General features: G+C 49.1%; 1 protein-coding gene across 1 annotated transcript in view; it reads left to right on the forward strand.

Annotated features, from left to right (window-relative positions):
• Positions 1-6,308: 6,308 nt before the first annotated feature.
• The window catches only part of zcchc4 (zinc finger, CCHC domain containing 4), a 113,035-nt gene continuing 93,876 nt past the window's right edge, over positions 6,309-25,467 (forward strand). The window contains exon 1 of the mRNA XM_072496515.1: positions 6,309-6,470. Within this exon, the coding sequence (XP_072352616.1) occupies positions 6,392-6,470 (79 nt within the window). The 5' untranslated portion in view covers positions 6,309-6,391. The remainder of the gene's footprint in view (positions 6,471-25,467) is intronic.

A 25,467-nucleotide genomic window follows, 5' to 3' on the forward strand; every position in this document is an offset into this window, starting at 1 on the left:
GTTAGCAGCCGAAGTAGGAAAGAGGCTGCAGTATGGAGCTTATGGACTGAATATGCACTGACTGCCATAAACCTACAAGAAGGGCGAGCGCGAGTCTTTGATATGCTATCAGCAGGAATAATTAACACCACAGAAGAGCAAGCAAAAGGCAGGGCTTGTGATACATTGGCAAGGGATGCAATTGACGGTATCAAAGCTGACATCACAGACTTACGATTTGGAACCATCCCGCAGCATCTGTTTGCCTCCTTACACAGGCTAAATCTCTTAAATGTACATAGGGATAGGCATGAGCTTGTGGTCACCAGGCCAGGCGATTAACCAATTGAGGGAGGGATGAGATTCATAATGGCGGTCCCTCAGGAAAGTCAAACAAAGGGCACCTTTGAGGACAGTTACAGGTTTGAATCCCTGGGGACAGTACAAGAGGGCTGGGACTATTGAACTGGATCCAGGGGGTACATTGCACACAGCTAAGGTTTGGCATACATAAGCACTGTGGAGTGCTGTTCAGAATCAATACATTATATTGTGTGTGCATGTAAAACCCTCGAGCTCCTGTCTAATACCAGCAAAGTGATGGTCAACATACTGCCTTTACGGGAAGCCTTCATGTGGGGCCGACACAGTGGTGCTTCACAACGCCGGAGACGGAGATCATCTCAGGGGGTTTACTCTGTGGTAACAGCCACAGCTTCTGTTTGCAAGTCTCAGACTCATTGGCAGTGGGAGAATTTCACCTGCCAGGGAACACATCAGGGTATTTATTCGGAGCCTGGTGGGACGATTCCCTGTACATTGACAAGACACCGGGCAGTATAATTCGAGAGGCAATGAACGCGCCACATAATTAGCCCAGGATTATACCAGGCAGTCTGCAGAACAAACTAGCAAGGGGAGAATTCAGGTGAACTTAGTGCTCCAGGCCGCCATCAAGATAGGACTCTCAGGGGCACACCATTGGTGGGACATATTCGGAGGGAGTCGTTCAGCAGGCGTATGGGAGACAGTGAGGTTAGGGACATGTGCTGTTCTGATATGGGCAACAGTTATGTGCTGCAAGCAAAGAAAGGCAGGGGAAAGGCCAATTGCCTCTCTGTACATCCCAATGGCATTCGTCCGAGATGGGGGAGGGGAGGAGAAAGGAGTGGCTGGAACTTACAGCCATGTTGTTTAGGACATGTTCCGTGGAACCTGAGGGCTGGCCACCCGATGGGATCAGGTGCGGTCGGTGTCTTCAACAAATACGTAAAACGGTAGGAAGTCACCCATGTGAGCAGGCATGATAAATCCACAAGATAGCTATAAAATATGTTTTCAACCAAAGGAAGCACACAGAGAGAAGGGAGTGTTTACATGGCTTTCTTGGGTAGTATATTACCAAGAGCCATCAGGGGGGAGTGTTAGTGGAAGAAATTGCTATATGTGTCAGGATTGTTATAATAAAGACGTCTCAAAGTATTGTAATTGCACAGGTCAAGGGCAAACCAGCAGGCAAGGAGTTAAACATATACCAATTGTAAGGAAACATTGTATTCTTTAATTGTTTTCCCATTACGGGGACCAGAAAATATGCTTACTGATCACTTTGTATTGTTCCGAATGATTCAGTGACAGCAATAACTGCTTGTGACTCCGAAGAACTTTAAATATATATGCATGTAATTCTGAGGACAGGCAGAGCTGACTTTGCGAGCTACAGGATAGTCGCGGAATCTATCTCTCCTGTGTGCACAGTTTTTCCGAATTAAACAAAGTTTTACCAACACCACGCGATCGAGAACAGACAGTTTGCCTATCACCGCAACCGGTCCACAGCAGACGCTATCTCACTGACTCTGCAATCAACACACGAACACCTCGACAACAAGGACACCTCTGTAAGACTGCTGTTCATAGACTACAGCTCCGCCTTCAACACCATTATTCCAACAAGACGAATAACCAAACTCCGCAATCTTGGACTTGACCCCTCCCTGTGCAGCTGGATCCTTGACTTCCTCACCAACAGACCGCAATCTGTCAGGATAGGCAACAGCACATCCTCCACAATAGTCCTCAACACCGGAGCCCCGCAAGGATGTGTGCTCAGTCCTCTCCTGTACTCCCTATATACACATGACTGTGGCAAGATTTAACTCCAACTCAATCTATGAATTTGCGGATGAAATGTCTGTGGTGGGCTGTATCCCAAACAACGATGAATCAGACTACAGGAGGGAGATAAATCACTTGGTTGCATGGTGTACCGAAAACAACCTCTCTCTCTAAATGTTGGAAAGACCAAGGAACTGATCATCGACTTCAGGAAGCGCAGCATGACACACACTCCCGTCTGCATCAATGGCGTTGACGTGGAGATGGTCGATAGCTTTATGTTCCTGGGGGTGACCATCACCAACAGTCTGTACTGGTCCACTCACATTGATGCAACAGTCAAGAAAGCCCAACAACGTCTCTACTTCCTACGGAAGCTAAAGAAATTTGGCATGTCTGCATCGACTCTCACAAACTTCTACAGATGAGCGATAGAGAGCAGCCTATCCAGCTGCATCACAGCCTGATATGGCAACTGCTCGGTCCAAGATTGCAAGAAACTGCAGACTATGGTGAACTCAGCCCAACGCATCAGACAAACTTGCCACCCTCACATTGATTCTGTATACACCTCCCGCTGCCTCAGGAAGGCAGACAGCATTATCAGAGACCTCTCCCATCCAGGTGTTGCCTTCTTCCAGACCCTTCCATCAGGCAGAAGGTACAGAAGTCTGAAGACTCACACATCCAGACATAGGAACAGCTTCTTCCCCACAGCTACAACACTACTCAACGACTCCCCCTCGGACTGATCTGTTCCCTGTAAGAACACTATTCACGACGCCCTATGCTGCTCTTGCTCATGTATTTGCTTTGTTTGGCCCCTGTTCTGCACTGTAATCAATCACTGTTCTGTCGATGAACCATCTGTCAATGTTCTCTGTTGATTATTCTTGTGTCTACGATGTACGGACTGTGTACGTTCCTCGGCCACAGAGTAATACTTTTCACTGTACTCCTGTACATGTGACAATAAATCAAATCAAATCAAATCAAATATTCCAAACACTAAAAAGCATACACAAACAACAACCAAATATAAACACGTTTCAAACATTTTGTCAATTTCCCCCTTTTTCACCCCTAAACCAATCCAACACCCCCTTCCCCCAAGCGAGCGACAAACAGATCCTAAAATAGAGACAGAAACATCGTACATAGAACACCTGTTACGACCCCCTGAAAGCAAACTTGATCTTCTCCAGCTTTAAAAATTCATACAAATTCCCCCAGCCACCCCATGACCCCCGGTGGCACTGCTGACCTCCAATTCAGTAAGATTCGCCGCTGGGAAATCAGAGAGGCGAAGGCCACGACATCGGTCCCCATCCCCTCCAGCAGCTCTGGCAAATCCGAAACACCAAAAATCGGCACCAGAGGGCACGGTCACATTCTCATCAGCACTATTTCTGAGAGATTCTTGAAAACCGCTATCCAGAAACCCCCCAACTTTGTGCACACCCAAAACATATAAGCATGATTCGCGGGCCCCTTCCACATCTCTTGCATACATCCTCCACCTCCAGGAAAAACCCACTCATACGCGTCCGAGTCATATGAGCCCTATGCACCACTCTAAGCTTTATGAGGTGGAGTCGGATTCATCTGGCGCATGATTTCACTCCAGGCCTCACCCAAATTCAATTCCCAATTCCTGCCCCCATTTCTGCCATATCTCCTCCACTGGCACCTTCTCCATCCACAAACCATCTGTAAATGTCACCAATACCCCCTGCCCAGGTCATCCTGAGTTAACAACTCAGCTGAGTTACGCGCACAATCCCAGATCTGAAAATATCTACATTTGCTCCCCTTGGCAACTCAAACTTCACCTTCAATTCCTCTAGCCTCGCAAACCCCTCTACGAACCGGTCACTAACCCGCTCTATCCATTCCCTGTACCAACTCCTGCACATCACATCAATCCCTCCTGGAATAAATCTGTGGTTGCCACAACTGGGGCCAGGACTGACATACGGCCTATATCAAAGTCATAGATGTTTACAGCAGTCTTGTAAGGGGTCTAGCTTAAGGGCTATGGTGACAGCAGCGTTGCCAATGGCTCCGAGTAGGTATCCAAGGAGCCCGGTAATGCAGTCCACAGTGAAGATATGGAATCAGTTGAGGGTGGAATGGATGTCATTGCTAACGCCTCTGTGCCAGAATCATGACTTTGAGCCGGCGGGATGATAGTGTATACAGGAGGTGGCGGGAAGTGGGGCTGGTCAAGGTGAGGGATCTGTGTTTGGGGGAAGGGTTTGCCAGTCTGGAGGAGCTAAGGGAGAGGGTAGAGTTGCCGATAGGGAGTGAGTTCAGGTATCTGCAAGTTAGGGGCTTTGCGCGAAAGGTCTGGAGGGGGTTCCCTAGGTTGCCAGGATACACCCTGCTGGAGCGACTGTTGCTCCTGGATGTGGAAGGGGAGGGAAAAATTGGGGATATATATAAATGGCTGGGGGAACAGGGAGGCGAGCAGGTGGTGAAGATCAAGGAGAAATGGGAAGTGGAGTTGGGAGGGGAGATCAATTGGGGAGTATGGAGTGAGGCACTGTGTAGGGTAAACGGGACCTCTTGTGCAAGGGTGAGCCTGATAGAGTTTAAGGTGGTGCAAAGGGTGCATATGACTCGGGCGAGAATGAGTGGGTTCTTTCAGGGGGTAGCAGTTCAGTGTGAGAGGTGTGGGCGGGGGCCAGCAAATCACACGCACATGTTTTGGGGTTGCGAAAAATTGGGAAGATTCTGGGCGGGATAGTGGAAGAGGAGGTGGACCCGGAACCTTTGGTGGCGATATTTGGGGTTTCAGAGAAGCTGAAGCTCATGGAGAGGAGGAAGGCCGATGTCGTGGCCTTCACCTCTCTGATTGTACGGTGGTGAATTTTGCTGGAGTGGCGGTCAGCATCGCAACCGGGGTAGCAGCATGGTTGGGTGACCTGTACGACCTCCTGCGATTAGAGAAGATAAAGCATGAGTTAAGGGGCTCTTCAGGAGGGTTTGAAGAAAGGTGGGGGATGTTTAAGGGGCTGTTCGTCGTGGGGGGGGAGAGGGGGGGGGGGTGAAAAAGGGGAAAAATCTGTACAGACTGTATAGTTGATTGTTGGGAAGCATGTTTCCAGGAATGTTTGTTCTCTGTAACCTGTTTTGATACATGTTTGTAATAAAATACATTTTAAAAAAAAGATGTTTACAGCATGGAAACACGCCCTTTGGCCCAGCTTGTCCATACCGCCCAATTTCTATCACTAAACTAGTCCCACTTGCCCGTATTTGGCCCATATCCCTCTATACCCATCCTGCCCATGTAACTGTCTAACAGCTTTTTTTCCATCAGCGCCTTAACTGGTTCCATATTTTGAGAGATGACACAACGGGACTGCTAGTATGCCTACTTGGGGTAAACGGATGTGGGGCCATTGCCACGACCCTCAAATTCGACCCGAGACCTCCTCCACTCGAACTCATTCTGATCCCCCTCCCCTCCACCAGCATCTCACCGTTTCCACATTTGCTGCCCAATAACAGAACAGGGATTAGGAGTGCCAAGACCCCCCCCCCCCCCCCCCCCCAATCTACAGAAAGGCCCTCCGAATCCTAGGCGTCTTGCCCACCCAAAACACATTTCAAAATTAATTTGTCCACCTTCAGTTTTGATTCCCTACCCTGGTGATAGTATATGATATGGAATTTACGGGAAAGTTTCAGAGGAGGCCCTTAGATTGATATGTAGCTTGAAGGCCATTAATCACCAATGATAGGCTTAGAGAGCATAAGGGCCCTCAGATTTACACCTTATCTTAGAGGTGGCACATCGGACAGTGCAGTGTCCCCTCAGCATTGGAGTGCCAGCCTATATTTTTGTGTACAGGTCTCTAGAGTGGGCTTTGAACTTTTACTCTTGAAACAGATTTGATTGGTATCTTTACAATATTAAAATAACTGGACAGTGAATGTGGGTAGAGTTTAAATTAAATGGGTTGGAGAGAACCAGGGAAGTTACCATATCTGCCACTTGCCACTCTTCATTCCCTAGTCCCACTCTCAAAAAGGCCAATGTTCACCCCCCCCCCAACCACGTGGGCAGCAGAGGCAAGGCCTTTGTGTCGCTAACCAATCCCAATCCTCCATTCATTGAGACCCACGCACGCTTTGGCGGCCTGGTTTCCGATTGGAGGATGCGGGGGCGGAGCGGGGCTTGGCCGGTCGCTGCTGACGCGTGGATGACGTGACGTCGGCGCAAGGGGCATGCGCAATTGCAGTCGAACTTAGCGGATCCCGGCATCCATTGCTGATGGGTGAATGAATGGAAATGTCTGAGGCTGCAGGAATCGAGCTCATCATCAACCCGGAAGCGGAGGCCAGGGCCCCCCAGTGCCCACATGGTAAGGACAGAGTGTGTGTGAGAGAGAAGGGGAGCGGCAGAGTGGAGATTCAGAGCTTGCACTGGTGCTGCACGCAGCAGGCCGAGGAAGCACCTGTTTACTGGGAAACAAAAGCAAAATACTGGATATGTTGAAATAAAAAGAGGATTTGGCGCTTAAAGCTCAGCAAGAATGTTGAACAAGGTCACAGACGGCACTTGTGGAGTTACCTTTTAAGGTCCATGGCATTTGATCAGAACTGGGAGCTGTGAGATGAGCTCAGGTACCATCTTCCGATTCCACGGATGCTGTCTGACCGGCAGGATCTTATGTAGCGTTTCCATTTCCATTAGCAACCGAGAAATATTCAAAAGTGCGGCTGACAACTTGTGCTTCAAGGAAGGGCTGTCAACATCAACAGGGGAATGTCGGGAGTGCAATTTATGTGAAGGGTGAACACAATGATTGTGGAGTTGGTAGAAATCTCATCGCTGAGCCACAGGTTTTGGGTTCAATTTTCACTCCAATATCGAGGCTGACAGCTGTGTTAAGTAAACTGCTCAACAAATAGTTCAGTTCAGCATTGCTCTTTCAGAGGTGCTTTCTTTTGGGTGAAATGTTAAACTAAGGCCTCAACTGTCCCCTCGGGTAGATGTAAACATTTATGTGGCATCATTTTGAAGAGCACGGGAGCGGTCCCCTGTATCTTGGTCGCTATTTATCACTTGACCAACTCTCATCACAAAAACATGGGGCGGGACTCACCGTTTCAGAGACTAACTGTTGTCGCTGTCGCAGGATTTGTGGACTTTCACGACAGCAAAACTGGTGGCGACCAATTCAGCAACTGTGGAGGGGCTACGGCACCACGTGGAACAGAATTGATTCCAATGAAAAATGGTGTGGGATTCGCCGGGTCTGTGTTTGACACTCGGAGGCTGACAAGCTGCAGCCGCATATACACATTACGCTCCCCACACACACACTTATCCCAGCCAACAAAATGGCACTGGTTGTGCTGGAGCGCGCTCATACGGCTGATGGGTCGACTGGGGCCAGAGGGCACCTAGTGGGGTGGCCTGGGGGGACACCTATACAACCCATGGCCCTAAGTTCACTTGGGCTGTCAGCGGCATACGTAACTGCATGGCTGCCTTTCTGGCTGCTGCAATGGTGTTCCGTGTCCGTCCACCCCGACCCCACAGCCCACCTCCTGGCCAACCCCGCTACTCTCCCTGATCCTGGTAGAAGCCCCCCCAGCCAGCAGCGTAACTGTCACCAAACTATGGTGACATTGGACACTTTCCGTACTCTCCCTCAGCAGCCATGACACCGGTTTCGCTATTTTTTTCAAAGCACAAGTGAACCGTGCCTTTGGGAACTCCACCCATCGGAGGCGGAGCATCGTGGAGGCACTGGAGAATACTGGGTCAGGCCTGCTAATGATATGCAAACGGTGTCTACTGTATGTGCTTTCCGGACCACATTGACGCCGCTTTTGAGGTGACGGAGAATAGCGATTTGAAGTTAAATCACGCCCGCTGCAATTTTAGCGTTGGTACCTATTCTCCATCCAATTGCCTATGATCTGTTGATGTTTGTGGGAGCTTGCTGAGCGCTTTTGGTTGCTGCGTTTCCTACATTGCAACAGTGACTTCGCTTCAAAAATACTTAATTGGCTATAAAACACTTTGAGATGTCCCATGGTCATGAAAAGTGTACCTAAATGCAGTTTTAAAAAAAAGAAAAGAAATGCAATACTGTACTTAAAACCGAGAGGAGGACAACTCATTGTTAGTGACTGAGGCACAAGCGGACTGGAAAAGCTTCCCATTTGAGATTACCTGTACACATCAGAACCAAGTATGAAGCTAATATGTTTTTCGTTTGTGGTGAGTCACTTTGAACCACTGCAGTCCATATAGAATAGGTACACCCACAGTGCAGCTAAGGAAACCGTTCTAGGATTTTGACCCAGCAACAATGAAGGAACAGCAATATGAATGCCAAATCAGGATGGAGGGCAATCTTGTCCTGTAAGATCATAAGTAATAGGAGTAGGCCATTCGGCCCATTGAACTTGCTCCACCATTTAGTAAGATCACAGCTAATTTTCTCCTTTGTTATCTATGAATATATAAATTAGGCGCAGCAATAGGCTATTTGGCCCCTTGAGCCTGCTCTGCCATTCAATAAGATCATGGCTGATCAGATTGTATCCTCCACTCTCCATTCCTGCCTGCCCCTGATAGCCTTTCACACCCTTGCTTATCAAGAATCTATTTACCTCTGCCGTAAAAATATTCAAAAACTCTGCTTCCACTCCGTTTTAGGAAGAGAGTTCCAAAGACTCTGAACCTGAGGGAGAAAATGTCTTCACATCCCTGTCTTAAATGAACGACTCCCAGTTCTAGATTCTTCAACTAGAGGAAACATCCTTTCCACATCCACTCTGGCAAAACTCAAGTCCCCTTTATCCTTGACTCCCTTGTCTAACTTGACCTTGAGTATATTCAATGACCCAGCCTCCATTGCTCTCTGGGGAAGAGAATACCAAACACTGACAACTCTCTGAGAGAAGAAGTTCCTCCTAGTCTCCATCTTAAATTAGACCACTTATTTTGAAACTGTGTGCCTTGTTTTAGATTCCCCCACAAGAGAAACATCCTCCCGGCATCAAGCCCCTCTGAATCTTGCATGTTTCAATAAGATCATCTTTGGGCGGCACGGTAGCACAGTGGGTAGCACTGTAGCTTCACAGCACCAGGGTCCCAGGTTCGATTCCCGACTGGGTCACTGTCTGTGTGGAGGCTGCACGTTCTCCCTGTGCCTGCGTGGGTTTCCTCTGGGTGCTCCGGTTTCCTCCCACAAGTCCCGAAAGACATGCTGTTAGATCATAGAATTTACAGTGCAGAAGGAGGCCATTTGGCCCGTCGAGTCTGCACCGGCTCCTGGAACGAGCACCCTACCCAAGGTCAACACTCCCACCCTATCCCCATAACCCAGTAACCCCACCCAACACTAAGGGCAATTTTGGACACTAAGAGCAATTTATCATGGCCAATCCACCTAACCTGCACATCTTTGGACTGTGGGAGGAAACCGGAGCACCCGGAGGAAACCCACGCACACACGGTGAGGATGTGCAGACTCCGCACAGACAGTGACCCAAGCCGGGATCAAACCTGGGACCCTGGAGCTGTGAAGCAATTGTGCTATCCACAATGCTACCGTGCTGCAAATAGGTAATTTGGACATTGAGTTCTCCCTCTGTGTATCCGAACAGGCGCCGGAATGTAAGCCTACTGGTGACGATAAAGATTATTTTCTAAAAAGATAAGAACAGAAGTAGGCCATTCAGCCCCTCAAGCCAGTTCTGCTATTCAACTAAATCATGGCTGACCTGTATATTAAACTCCATTTACCTCCTTTGCTTCCATATGCCTTCATTTAGCCCCTTTAGCCCTGGTACCATTCTGGTGAATTGGCAGGCACTCCTCGCCCTTTCAGGGCAAATATATCCTGCCTGTGGAACATTGCCCAGAATACAATGCAGGGGGCGATTCTCCAATATTGGGCCCAAGAGTTTGCGGCGTCATGAACACAGCCGCGTTTCACGACTGCGCGAACAGGGCCCGGATACGTACGATTCTGGCCCCCACAGTGGCCAGCAAGGCGCTGGAGTGGTTCATGCCGCTCCAGCCTCCTTTCGCCGCGCCAAATGGGCGCCGCGCCAACCCGCGTATGCGCAGTTGGGCCAGCTCCATCATGCGCATGCGCAGTTGGGCCGCGCCATCCTGAGCATGCGCGGGGGACTTCTTCTGCGGGCCGGCCCCGACCCAACATGGGGTCGGTGTTCAGGGGCCGGCTGTGCCAGGAAGTAGGCCCGGGCGGTGGGGGAGAGAGGCCGGCCCGCTGATCGGTGGGGCCCGATCGCGGGCCAGACCCCATCGGAGGCCCCCCCCCCCGGTGAAGGAGCCCCCCCCAGGCCGTTCCCGCCGGCGGGACTCTGTCGTATCGGCTCGGCCCATCTGGGCCGGAGAATCGGCGGCTCGCCGATTCCCGCGGCCGTCGCCAATGGCGCCGATTCTCCGCACCTCGGAGAGCCGTCGTGGCACGGTCGCAGGCGATTCTCCGGGCCGGCGCGGGCTCGGAGAATCCCCCCCCCAAGTACTTCAGGTATAGCCTAAGCAGAGCTTTATCCAACTATAGTACAACCTCCATCCCGTCCTACTCCAGCTCACTTGAAGAAGTATTCTACTGGTGTTTTAATGTTTTTGTGTATTACCATTAAATCTCTGTCCCATCAATGGGCGGCATGGTAGCACAGTGGTTAGCACTGTTGCTTCACAGCGCTAGGGTCCCGGGTTCAATTCCCTCTTGGGTCACTGTGTGTGCAGAATCTGCGCAATCTCCCTGTGTCTGCAGTGTTAATGTAAGCCTACTTGTGACAATAATAAAGATTATTTTTGAAAATGTTGATAGCTTCTTACCCGTTAGAAAATACCTTGACCTACCTTTTGGTCCACATTCGATGACCGTATACTTTTCCACATTGAACTCCATCTACCAGTTTTGCCCAAGTTTCATCAAACTGTTTTAGCCTGACCCTGTTGCTTATCCTAAGATATGCTGTTTATAACAAAAACACACAATGAGTTGTGCAATTAATTTATAACTTAAATCTGACCAAGTATGGGTGGCATGGTGGCACAGTGGTTAGCACTGTTGCTTGGGGTCCCAGGTTTGATTCCCGGCTTAGGTCACTGTCTGTGTGGAGTCTGTCCGTTCGCCCTGTGCCTGCGTGGGTTTTCTCCGGGCGCTCCGGTTTCCTCCACAAGTCCCGAAAGACGTGCTGTTAGGTGAATTGGACACTCTGAATTCTCCCTCTGTGTACCTGAGCAGGCACCGGAATGTGTCGACTAGGGGATTTTCACAGTAACTTCATTGCTGTGTTAATGTAAGCCTACTTGTGACAATAAAGATTATAAATCAAATAAAACAAAGCCGAATGACACCCATCTTATTTACTTTCTGAAGGAAGGAAACGTATTCTCGGACCAGCAGCATTTCATGCTTAGGGTTAGAATACTAGAATGCCTAAACTGCAGGAGGCCATTCAGCCCATTAAGTCTGCACCGACAATCCAAAAGAGCATCCCCCCCCCTTCGCCACCCCCCCGCTCTATCCCATGCCAAACCCTTGGTGCTCACCCAGATCGTCCTTACTGCGGGTGCCCGATACAACAACCGAACCCAATCCACAAACCCCGGCCCAAACCACCGTACCTCCCACAAATATTCCCATTCTACCTGATCAAAGGTGACCGCCACCTCCACATTCCGTCCCTCCAAGGGCATCATTATAACGTTTAACAAACGCCTAATATTAGCCGACAGATGGCTCCCCTTTACAAATCCCGTCTGGTCTTCACCTATCACCCATGGCACACAGTCCTCAATCCGCGAGGCCAAGATCTTTACCAACAACTTAGCAACTACATTCAGCAGTGATATCGGGCAGTAGGACCCACACTTCTCCGGATCCTTATCCTTCTTCAAAATTAAGGAAATCGACCTGCGATAACGGTGGGGTGGGGTGGGGGGGGGGAGGAGAGCTCCCCCTTCTCCTTCGCCTCATTGAATGCCCTTACCAGCAGGGGCCCCAGGTCTCCCAAAAACCTTTTAGAAAATACTACCGGGAGGCCATCCGGGTCCGGGACCTTCCACGCCTGCTCCGTCCCCATACCCTCCTTCACCTTCGCCAGTCAAATGGGTGCTCCCAGCCCCTTTACCAGGTCCTCCTCCACCTTGGGGAACTCCAACCCGTCTAAAAACAACCCCCCCCCCCCCCCCCCCCCCCCCCCCGCCCGCCCAATCCAGGGGCTCCAAATTATATAATCACTTGTAAAACTCCTAGAAAACCCCATTCATCCCCATCGGGTCTAAGACCGTATTTCCCCTCCTATCCTTCACCTGTATGATCTCCCTCACCGCCTCCTGCTTCCTCAGCTGATTTGCCAGCATCCTGCTCGCCTTCTCCCCTTACTCATAGAATGCCCTTCTGGCCCTCCACAACTGCCCCACTGCCTTACCCGTAGACACCTGACCGTAGAAAACTCCAACTGGAGTTTCTGCTGCTTTTTCAACAGCCCAGCCTCCGGGGCCTTCAAATACTACCCAGCGACCTGCAGCATCTTATCCACCAACCTCGCCATCTCTGCCCATTCATCTTGTCCCCATTGGGCTGATAGGGTCGACCCCTTGCTCTCCGCCATCTTTCCCTGTGTCGCACGAAGAGTTTCTTGCTCTTGCAGCTCCTTTCTTCTAAACCCACTTCTGGTCCACAAATACATTCACCGGTGGAGTATCGTCTTCCTCCACCGCTCCTGCAACCTTTTCCTTCAAAACATCCGCCTGGCAATCGGGGAAAACGACCAAGAAGACCGCCTCGAGCCAGAGCTGCCAAATGTACGACCACTCACACCATGGCCGCCACCGAAGTCTCTCGACTCTGCTGGTTAGAGTCGTACCTAGCACAAAGGAAGATGGTTATGGTTGTTGGAGGCCGATGAGCTCAGTCCCAGGATATCACTTCAGGAGTTCCTCAGGGTAATGTTAGAGGCCCAACCATCTTCATCTGCTTCATTGATAACTTTCTCTCCACCATATGAACAGAAATGGAGGGTGTTTGTTGCTAATTGCACAATGTTCCATTACATTTGCATATTTTCAGATAATGAAGCAGCCGTATCTGCATGAAGACTGACCCGGACAACATGGCTTGGTCTGACAGGTGGCAAGTAGCATTTGCACCAGACATACCAGAAAATGACCATCACAAAAAAAAAAGCATCTAATCTGCTCTTCCAGACATTAAATGGCATTACTATCACTAAATCGCCCATTGTCAACATAGAACATAGAACAGAGAACATTACAGCGCAGTACAGGCCCTTCAGCCCTCGATGTTGCGCCGACCTGTGAAACCACTCTAAAGCCCATTTACACTATTCCCTTATCGTCCATATGTCTATCTAATGACCATTTGAATACCCTTAGTGTTAGCGAGTCCACTATTGTTGCAGGCAGGGCACTCCACACACTACTCTCTGAGTAAAGAACCTACCTCTGACGTCTGTCTTATATCTATCTCCCCTCAATTTAAAGCCATGTCCCCTCATGCTAGACATCACCATCCGAGGAAAAAGGCTCTCACTGTCCACCCTACCCAATCCTCTGGTCATCTTGTATGCCTCAATTAAGTCACCTCTTAACCTTCTTCTCTCCAACGAAAACAGCTTCAAGTCCCTCAGCCTTTCCTCATAAGATCTTCCCTCGATACCAGGCAACATTCTGGTAAATCTCCTCTGCACCCTTTCCAATGCTTCCACATCCTTCCTATAATACGGCGACCAGAATTGCACGCAATACTCTAAATGCGGCCGCACCAGAGTTTTGTACAGCTGCAACATGACCTCATGGCTCCGAAACTCAATCCCTCTACCAATAAAAGCTAACGCACCGTACGCCTTCTTAACAACCCTCTCAACCTGAGTGGCAACTTTCAGGGATCTATGTACATGGACACCGAGATCTCTCTGCTCATCTACACTGCCAAGAATCTTACCATTAGCCCAGTACTCTGTCTTCCTGTTATTCCTTCCAAAATGAATCACCTCACACTTTTCTGCATTAAACTCCATTTGCCTCTCAGCCCAGCGCTGCAGCTTATCTATGTCCCTCTGTAACTTGTAACATCCTTCCGCACTGTCCACAACTCCAGCGACTTTAGTGTCATCTGCAAATTTACTCACCCATCCTTCTACGCCCTCCTCCAGGTCATTTATAAAAATGACAAACAGCAGTGGCCCCAAAACAGATCCTTGTGGTACACCACTAGTAACTGGACTCCAGTCTGAACACTTCTCATCAACCACCACCCTTTGTCTTCTTCCAGCTAGCCAATTTCTGATCCAGACTGCTAAATCTCCCTGAATCCCATGCTTACATTTTTTCTGCAGTAGCCTACCGTGGGGAACCTTATCAAACGCTTTACTGAAATCCATATACACCACATCAACTGCTTTACCCTCATCCACCTGTTTGGACACCTTCTCAAAGAACTCAATAAGGTTTGTGAGGCACGACCTACCCTTCACGAAACCGTGCTGACTATGTCTAATCAAATTATTCCTTTCCAGATGATTATACACCCTATCTCTTATAAACCTTTCCAAGATTTTGCCCACAACAGAGGTAAGGCTCACTGGTCTGTAGTTATCAGGGTTGTCTCTACTCCTCTTCTTGAACAAGGGGACAACATTTGCTATCCTCCAGTCTTCTAGCATTATTCCTGTAGATAAAGATGACTTAAAGATCAAAGCCAAAGGCTCAGCAATCTCCTCCCTAGCTTCCCAAAGAATCCCAGGGGATTTATCTATTTTCACGCTTTCCAGAATTGTTAACACCTCCTCCTTATGAACCTCAAGCCCTTCTAGTCTAGTAGCCTGATCTCAGTTTTCTCCTCGACAACATTGTCTTTTTCCTGTGTGAATACTGACGAAAAATATTCATTTACCACCTCTCCTATCTCCTCGGACTCCAAGCACAACTTCCCACTACTGTCCTTGACTGGCCCTACTCTTACCCTAGTCATTCTTTTATTCCTGACATATCTATAGAAAGCTTTAGGGTTATCCTTGATCCTACCTGCCAAAGACTTCTCATGTCCCCTCCTGGCTCTTCTTAGCTCTCTCTTTAGGTCCTTCCTAGCTAACTTGTAACTCTCGAGCGCCCTTACTGAACCTTCATGTCTCATCTTTACATAAGCCTCCTTCTTCCTCTTGACAAGTGTTTCGACTGCCTTAGTAAACCACGGTTCCCTTGCTCGACCAGTTCCTCCCTGCCTGACAGGCACATACTTATCAAGGACACGCAGTAGCTGTTCCTTGAACAAGCTCCACATTTCCATTGTGCCCATCCCCTGCAGTTTTCCTCTCCATCCGATGCATCCTAAGTCTTGCCTTATCGCATCATAATTGCCTTTCCCCCAGATATAACTCTTGCGCTGCGGTATATACCTAGCCCTTCCATCACTAAAGTAAACGTAATCGAATTGTGGTCACTATCACCAAAGTGCTCACCTACCTCCAAATCTAACACCTGTCCTGGTTCATTACCCAGTACCAAATCCAATACGGCCTCGCCTCTCGTTGGCCTATCTACATACTGTGTCAGGAAACCCTCCTGCACACATTGGACAAAAACGGACCCATCTAAAGTACTCGAACTATAGTGTTTCCAGTCAATATTTGGAAAGTTAAAGTCCCCCATAACAACTACCCTGCTGCTTTCGCTCCTATCCAGAATCATCTTTGCAATCCTTTCCTCTACATCTCTGGAACTTTTCGGAGGCCTATAGAAAACCCCTAACAGGGTGACCTCTCCTTTCCTGTTTCTAACCTCAGCCCATACTACCTCAATTGACGAGTCCTCATCAAACGTCCTTTCTGCCACCGTAATACTGTCCTTGACTAACAATGCCACCCCTCCCCCTCTTTTACCACCTTCCCTGAGCTTACTGAAATATCTAAACCCCGGCACCTGCAACAACCATTCCTGTCCCTGCTCTATCCATGTCTCCGAAATGGCCACAGCATCGAAGTCCCAGGTACCAACCCATGTCGCAGGTTCACCCACCTTATTCCGGATGCTCCTGGCATTGAAGAAGACACACTTTAAACCACCCTGCCTGCCTGCCGGTACACTCCTGCAACTTTAAAACCTTACTCATGACCTCACTACTCTCAACCTCATGTATACTGGAGCTACAATTCAGATTCCCAAGGCCCTGCTGAACTAGTTTAAACCCTCCCGAAGAGCATTAGCAAATTTCCCCCCCAGGATATTGGTACCCCTCTGGTCCCGTTTGTAGAGGTCCCACTGACCCCAGAATGAGCCCCAGTTCTCCAAAAATCTGAAACCCTCCCTCCTGCACCATCCCTGTAGCCACGCGTTCAACTCCTCTCTTTCCCTATTCCTCATCTCGCTATCACGTGGCACGGGTAACATCCCAGAGATAATAACTCTGTTTGTCCTAGATCTAAGTTTCCACCCTAGCTCCCTGAATTCCTGCCTTACATCCCTGTCCCTTTTCCTACCTATGTCGTTGGTACCTATGTGGACCACGACTTGGGGCTGCACCCCCTCCCCCTTAAGGATCCCGAAAACACGATCCGAGACATCACGCACCCTGGCACCTGGGAGGCAACACACCAACCGTGAGTCTCTCGTTCCCACAGAATCTCCTATCTATCCTAACTATGGAGTCTCCAATGACTAATGCTCTACTCCTCTCCCCCTTCCCTTCTGAGCAACCGGGACAGACTCTGTGCCAGAGACATGCACCCCATGGCTTACCCCTAGTATGCCCCCCCCCCCCAACAGTATCCAAAGCGGTATACTTGTTACTAAGGGGAATGACCACAGGGAATCCCTGCACTGACTGCTTCCTCCCAGCCCCTCTCACCGTCACCCATCTATCTTTATTCTTCGGTGTAACTACATCCCTGAAGCTTCTATCTATGACCACCTCTGCTTCCCGAATGATCCGAAGTTCATCCAGCTCCAGTTCCCTTAAGCGGTTTCTGAGGAGCTGGAGATGGGTGCACGTCCCACAGATGAAATCAGCAGGGACACTGTCGGCGTCCCTCACCTCAAACATTCTGCAGGAGGAACATTGCACTACCTTCCCTGCCATCCCCCTAGTTAAAAAAAGAAAGAAAGAGCTTACCTGTTATTCACTCCCCTTCTCAGCAAGCACACACTCAGCAACCTCTGCGCCCTGCACGATAACATCTGAGGGAATATAAAAGAAAAACTACTTACCAGTCACCAGCCAATCCCTTACCTGCAGGCTGTGGCGTCACGGTTCAACTTCTTTCTACTTCTACCTGCCCTCGAGCCTTCCTCTTGATCTTTACAGCGGTTGGTTTTTTTTTGGTTAGAGGAGAGGGTAGGGAGGGAAACACTGAAGAAGTGATTCGGGTTTAAGTGTCACTTGCCAACGGCTCCTCCACAAACTACCTTCAAATTAGGGTGACCACAACGGAGGTATGCAAATTTCCCTTGCAACACCAATCAGCAGCTCTGCTCTACTGCCCTCTGCTGGATGCTTGTCTTCACTCGAACAGCTAGGGTCTTTAGCTCAGGTACACGTTCAAATTAGGGTGACCACAACGGAGGTATGCAAATTTCCCTTGCAACACCAATCAGCAGCTCCGCTCTACTGCCCTCTGCTGGATGTCACCATTCTGTGGGAGTCACCATTCACTAGAAACTGAACTGGATCAGCTATAGAAATACTGTGGCTAAAAGAGGTCAGAGGCTAGGAATTCAGTGGCGGGTAACTAAAGCCTGATCACCATCTACAAGCCAGGTCAGGAGTGTGACCGAATAGTGTCCATTTGTCTGGATTATTGCAGCTCCAACATACAAGATGCTTGCCACCATTCAGAACAAAGTAGCCCATTTTATTCCCACCCCATCAATCATCATAAACATTCACTCACTCCACTATCAGTGCGCTGTGTCAGCAATGCATATTATTTACATAATGCACAGCAGCAAATATAAGCGTCCTTCTACAGCACCTTCCAAACCCATTATGTCTACCACCTAGAAGAGCAAGGGCAGCAGATGCATGGGAGGCACAGCAAGTAATTAGACCGGTAATTGGAATGATGATCTCTATTTAAAGGGAGATGATACGTATTGCTGCAACTGTACAGGGTATTGATGAGGCTGCAACTCAGGTTCTGTGTACAGTTTTGGTCTTACTCAAAGAGGGATGTAAATTGCATTGGAAACAGTTCAGAGAAAATTCATTAGGCTGGTCCGAGGATGAAGGGGTTGCCATATGAGCAAAGGTTGAGCAGTTGGGCCTATATTCATTAGAGTTCAGAATAATAATCTTTATTAGTGTCACTAATAGGATTACTTTAACACTGCAATGAAGTTACTGTGAAAATCCTGCAGTCGCTACACTACAGCGCCTGTCCGGGTACACTGAGAAAGAATTCAGAACGCCTAATTCGTTTTATTAATAAATTTAGAGTACCCAATTATTTTTTTCAAATTCAGCGGCAATTTAGTGTGGCCAATCCACCTAACCTGCACTACTTTGGGTTGTGGGGGTGAAACCCACGCAGACATGGGGAGAATGTGCAAACTCCACACAGACAGTGACCCAGAGCCGGGATCGAACCCGGGTCCTCAGCACCGTAGGCAGCAGTGCTAACCACTGCACCACCCGAGAATGTCCAATTCACCTAACAAGCACAAGCTGGGAATCGAACCTGGGTCACTGGTGCTGTGAAGCAACAGTGCTAACCACTGTGCTACCACATCACCCACTTTCAAGCCTCGCAACTTCAGAGGGCTGTTGAGTCAACTGTGTGAGAAACCGGGACCAAATATTAACTAGGTTCTCAAAAAAAAAAAACGTTTCCTTCCATAAAGGACATTTTCCTGATAATTCAACATCTTTATAGTCACTTTTTCTACATCCAAATTCTCAAATATCCTTTTTCTTTATTATTTGCGTGTTGTGCTGGTCACTGCCAAGGTCAGCAGTTATTACCCATTCATAATTGTCTTTAACTGAGTGGCTTGCTAAGCCATTCCAGAGAACAGTCCAGAGTCAACCGCAGTGAGATCTGAATTTGTATTCTCTAGATTATTAGTCCTGTAATATCTCCCTATTTATCGAGGCATACCTTTCTATTTCTTTCCTGACATCATTTATGATCATTCCAGATTATTTGACCCCTTGCAGTCACTTCCACTGCCAATGAGGTTAGCAATTCAACAGCGTGGGCCATTCAACATTTTTCGTTTTTGTTTTGTTAATCATTGGTCTTCATTGTTTGAATAACATTGTCCAATTACATTCCAGGAAATAGGTTCAACTTTAATTTTTCAAAGACGATATTCTTTTACAAAAGCAAAAAATGGCAGAAATCGCACAGAAATGCTGGAAATATTCAGTCGGTCTGACAGCATCTGTGGAGTGAGAAACCGAGTTCAAGTTTCAGCTCCATGACCTTTAATCAGAATTGGACTTTGCTTCACCCCCGCCCCCCATGATTATGTCACTGGATTGGACTCAGTCAACTATTGTTTTATTTGTTCCCTTTTTAATAACAGAAGGTGAGGAAATGCTTTGCAAACTGGAAATATGCTAACAAATACCTGTTAAATGCTTGACACTTTCCAGAAGCTGCTGAATGCATTGTTGATGTGAAACATTTCAGCCATTCAGAGATAGATTTTCAGCATTTCCAGTTTGTTTATTGTTACCTAACACTGAATAGCTGCTGCTTTGCAGGGACAGTCGCTGCTTTGTAGGGCCTGTCCCATGAGCTAGGCTGCTGGTAAAGAAATGTATCTGAACTGGTTTTGAAATGTTAAAATGCCAAAGAATGCTGCAATCCTTTGGGTGTGATTTGAATGTTATTTCCTGTTATGCATCCATTGAAACATGCTTAATCTTGTAACAAATGTATTTTCCGAAATTGATAGGTGGATCACAGCACTTTGTTGTACTGAGACTATTCCGATCAACAATGTTCTTCTCTTGCCCATCCCATTACCAGAAGATGGTGAAATGTAATACCTTTAAAGGAAGTTGCTTATGACTTAAATTTCTAACGTACATTTACATATTAATTGCATTTCTCAAACATCTCAAAGCAATTGACATACACTAAACTTCATTGAAGGTCACTGACATGCAATGTCAGAGTAATATCTGGGGAATAATTGTCAGCTTGGATTTCCTGTGGTTGTGGGGATGATTTGATGCCTCCTATTGTTAGTACCATATACAAATTTGGAGACCTACTCTCTTGCCCTCCATCCATGCAATCGAAGTACGCGTTGAGCAGAAGCAACTCCAGAAGGAGAACCTTGGAACTCCCTTGTTACCCTGCCTAATAATCTCAGTTGGAAATTCAATTTGACCCAAAGTCCACACACCGCTTTCTGGGGTTGTAGATTTCCACTGCCTTGAAAACCGTGTTCGCTTCTTCTATTTTGCCTTCGTCTAGATACTTGATTAATTTCACTTGTATTGTGATCAGTTGCAATTCAGGGATAGTGGAGGGAAACTGTGCCTAGAGTCTGAGGAGATGGGGGAGGTCCGAAATGAATGTTTTGCTTCAGTATTCACGAGCGAGAGGGACCTTGTTGCTCATGAGAACAGTGTGAACCAGGTTAATAGACTCAAACAGGTTGATATTAAGAAGGAGGATGTGCTGGAAATTTTGAAAAGCACCAGGATAGCTAAGTTCCCAGGGCCTGATGGGATATACCCAAGGTTACTATGGGAAGCGAGGGAGGCGATTGCTGCGCCATTGGCGATGATCTTTGCGTCCTCACGCTCCACTGGAGTAGTACCGGATGATTGGAGGGAGGAGAATGTTGTTCCCCTGTTCAAGAAAGGGAATCGGGAAATTCCTGCGAATTACACACCCATTAGTCTTATGTCTGTGGTGAGCAAAATATTGGAAAGGATTCGGAGAGATGTGATTTATGATTATTTAGAAAAACATAGTTTGAGTAAAGATAGCATGGCTTTATGAGGGGCAGGTCATGCCTCACAAGCCTCATTGAATTCTTTGAGGATGTGACGAGACACATTGATGAAGGTCGGGCAGTGGATGTGGTGTATATGGATTTCAGTAAGGCATTTGAGAAGGTTCCTCATGGTAGGCTCATTCAGAAAGTTAGGGGGCATGGGATATAGGGAAATTTGCCTGTCTGGATACAGAATTGGCTGGCCGAAAGAAGACAGCGAGAGGTAGTGGATGGAAAGTATTCCGCCTGGAGGTCAGTGACCAGTGGTGTCCCGCAAGGATCTGCTCTGGGACCTCTGCTCTTTGTGATTTTTATAAATGACTTGGATGAGGAAGTGGAAGGGTGGGTTAGTAAGTTTGCCAATGGCACAAAGGTTGGGGGAGTTGTAGATAGTGTTGAGGGTTTTTGCAGGTTACAACAGGACATTGACAGGATGCAGAGCTGGGCTAAGAAGTGGCAGATCGAGTTCAACCTTGATAAATGTGAAGTGATTCATTTTGGAAGGTCGAATTTGAATGCTGAATACAGGGTTAAAGGCAGGATTCTTGGAAGTGTGAAGGAACAGCGGGATCTTGGGTTCCATGTACATAGATCACTCATAGTTGCCACCCAGGTTGTTAAGAAGGCGTATGGTGTGTTGGCTTTCATTAACAGGTGGATTGAGTTTAAGAGCCGCGAGGTTTTGCTGCAGCTTTATAAAACCCTAGTTAGACCACATTTGGAATATTATGTCCAGTTCTGGTCGCCTCATTATAGGAAGGATGTGAATGCTTTGGAGAGGGTACAGAGGAGATTTACCAGGATGCTGCCTGGACTGGAGGGCATGTCCTATGAAGAAAGGTTGTGGGAGCTAGGGCATTTCTCACTGGAGCAAAGAAGGAAGAGAGGTGACTTGATAGAGGTGTACAAGGTGATGGGAGACATGGATAGAGTGGATAGCCAGAGACGTTTCCCCAGGGTGGAAATGGCTGTCATGAGAGGACATAATTTTAAGGTGATTGGAGGAAGGTATAGGGGAGATGTCAGAGGTAGGTTCTTTACACAGAGAGTGGTGGGTGTGTGGAATGCACTGCTAGCAGAGGTGGTGGAGTCAGAGCCATTAGGCACATTTAAGCGACTCTTAGACAGACGCATGGACAGCAGTAAATTGAAGGGGTGTAGGTTAGGTTGATCTTAGATTAGGATAAATGGTTCCGGTTGCGGCGATGCGGAGCTAAGCCGCACGATTCGGCAGCTCCCGCGATCACGGACCTTCAGGCTCTCTAGAGGAGCCGCAATGGGAATTTTTTGAAGACGTTCTGTGTGGGAAGGGAAGGGTGAGGTCCCCCTTCACCGTTTATGGACCGGACTAGAAGCGAAACAGCCAAAAAAGCGGCGTTGGAGCAGCGGGAGAAGCGAGGGAAGAAAAACAAAATGGCGGCGGCCGGGGATAAAGTGGAATGCGGGCCGGAGCTGCAAGAGTTCATTAAGCGCTGTTTCGAGCAGCTGCCCCCCAATCCGGCTGATAACGTGGAATGTTCGGGGCCTGAATGGGCCGGTAAAGAGGGCCCGAGTGTTCGCGCACTTAAAGGGACGTGGTCATGCTCCAGGAGACACATTTGAAGGTGGCGGATAAGGTCAGGTTAAGAAAGGGATGGGTAGGACAGGTATTCCATTCCGGGCTGGACGCGAAGAACAGAGGGGTGGCAATATTGGTGGGGAAGCGGGTGTCGTTTGAGGCCAAGAATATCGTAGTGGACAATGGAGGTCGATACGTGATGGTGAGCGGTAAGTTGCAGGGGACGTGGGTGGTATTGGTAAATGTATACGCCCCGAACTGGGATGATGCCGGATTCATGAAGCGCATGTTGGGGCGCATTCCGGGCCTGGAGGTAGGAAGCTTGATAATGGGTGGGGATTTTAATACGGTGTTGGACCCAGCACTGGATCGCTCCAGATCTAGGACCGGAAAGAGGCCAGCGGCGGCCAAGGTGCTTAGGGGGTTTATGGATCAGATGGGGGGAGTGGACCCGTGGAGGTTTGCCAGGTCGTAGGCCAGGGAATTTTCTTTCTTCTCCCACGTGCACAAGGCCTACTCCCGGATGGATTTTTTTGTTCTGGGCAGGGCGCTGATCCTGAAAGTGGAGGGAACGGAGTATTCGGCCATCGCCATTTCAGATCACGCCCCGCACTGGGTGGAATTGGAGTTGGGAGAGGGACCAGCGCCTGCTGTGGCGGTTGGATGTGGGACTGTTGGCAGATGAGACGGTGTGTGGGAGGGTGAGGGGGTGTATCGAAAGGTACTTGGAGACCAATGACAACGGGGAGGTGGGGGTGGTATGGGAGGCGCTGAAGGCGGTGGTCAGGGGAGAGCTAATCTCCATCAGGGCTCATAGGGAGAAGATAGAGGGCATGGAAAGGGAGAGGTTAGTGGGGGAGATTTTAAGAGTGGACAGGAGATACGCAGAGGCCCCTGAAGAGGGATTACTTAGGGAAAGGCGACGTCTCCAGACGGAGTTTGACCTGTTGACCACAGGGAAGGCAGAGATACAGTGGAGGAAAGCGCAGGGGGCGACGTATGAGTATGGGGAGAAGGCGAGTCGGATGCTGGCACACCAGCTCCGTAAGAGGATGGCTGCGAGGGAAATAGGCGGAGTCAAGGATGGAAGGGGAGCTATGGTGCGGAGTGCGACGAAAGTAAATGAGGCATTCAAGGCCTTCTATGAGGAGCTGTACAGATCCCAGTCCCCCGCGGGGGAAGAGGGGATGAGACGATTCCTGGACCAACTGAGGTTCCCGAGGGTGGAGGAGCAGGAGGTGGCTGGTTTGGGGGCACCAATTGGGTTGGAGGAACTGAGCAAAGGTTTGGTGAGTATGCAGGCAGGGAAGGCCCCGGGACCTGACGGGTTCCCGGTTGAGTTCTACAGGAAGTACGTAGACCCGTTGGCCCCGCTGCTAGTGAGGACTTTTAATGAGGCACGGGAGGGAGGAACCCTGCCCCCGACAATGTCGGAGGCGATGATCTCTTTGATCCTGAAGCAGGACAAGAACCCACTGCAATGTGGGTCGTACAGGCCGATCTCGCTCCTCAATGTGGATGCTAAGTTGCTGGCAAAAGTTCTGGCTACAAGGATCGAGGACTGTGTCCCGGGAGTGATTCACGAGGACCAGACAGGATTTGTACAGGGCAGGCAGCTGAACACCAATGTGCAGCGGCTCCTAAACGTGATAATGATGCCATCGGTGGAGGGAGAGGCGGAGATAGTGGCAGCTATGGACGCGGAGAAGGCCTTTGACCGAGTAGAGTGGGAGTACCTCTGGGAAGTGCTGCGTAGGTTTGGGTTCGGGGGAGGGTTTATTAGTTGGGTTAAGCTCCTTTACAGAGCCCCGGTGGCGAGTGTGGTTACGAATCGGCGGAGGTAAGAGTATTTTTGTCTGTACCGTGGGACGAGGCAGGGGTGCCCCCTGTCCCCCCTGTTGTTTGCATTAGCAATTGAACCCTTGGCCATGTCATTAAGGGAGTCTAGGAAATGGAGGGGGGTGGTCCGAGGGGGGAGTGGAGCATCGAGTGTCGCATCATGCAGATGACCTGTTGCTGTATGTGGCGGATCCAGTGGAGGGGATGGTGGAGGTCATGCAGACTCTAAGGGAGTTTGGGGATTTTTCGGGCTATAAGCTTAATGTAGGGAAGAGTGAGCTTTTTGTAGTACAGGCAGGAGACCAGGAAAGGGGGATAGACGATCTACCGCTGAGGAGGGCGGAAAGGAGCTTTCGGTACCTGGGGATCCAAATAGCTAGGAGTTGGGGGGCCCTACATAAACTGAATCTGACGAGGCTGGAGGAGCAGATGGAGGAGGACTTCAAAAGATGGGACATGTTGCCGCTCTCACTAGCGGGTAGGAGTGCAGTCGGTCAAAATGGTGGTCCTCCCGAGGTTTCTTTTTGTGTTTCAGTGCCTTCCCATCGTGATCACCAAAGCCTTTTTTATGAGGGTAGGCAGGAGCATTATGGGGTTTGTGTGGGCGAATAAGACCCGAGAGTAAGGAGAGGGTTTCTGGAGCGCAGTGGGGACCGAGGAGGGTTGGCGCTGCCGAATCTGGGGGGCTACTACTGGGCAGCAAATGTGGCGATGATCCGTAAGTGGGTGATGGAGGGAGGGGGTGGCATGGAAGAGGTTGGAGATGGCGTCCTGCAAAGGAACGAGCCTGGGTGCGCTGGTGACGGCACCGCTGCCGCTCTCGCCGACAAGGTACACCACGAGTCCGGTGGTGGCGGCAATGCTAAAGATCTGGGGCCAGTGGAGACGGCACAGGGGTGCAATGGGAGCCTCGGTGTGGTCCCCGATCAGGGGTAACCATCGGTTTGTCCCGGGGAGAATGGACGGGGGGTTTCAGAGCTGG

The sequence above is a fragment of the Scyliorhinus torazame genome, chromosome 3 (assembly GCF_047496885.1).
Source record: "Scyliorhinus torazame isolate Kashiwa2021f chromosome 3, sScyTor2.1, whole genome shotgun sequence".
In the NCBI taxonomy this organism is placed as follows: domain Eukaryota; kingdom Metazoa; phylum Chordata; class Chondrichthyes; order Carcharhiniformes; family Scyliorhinidae; genus Scyliorhinus; species Scyliorhinus torazame.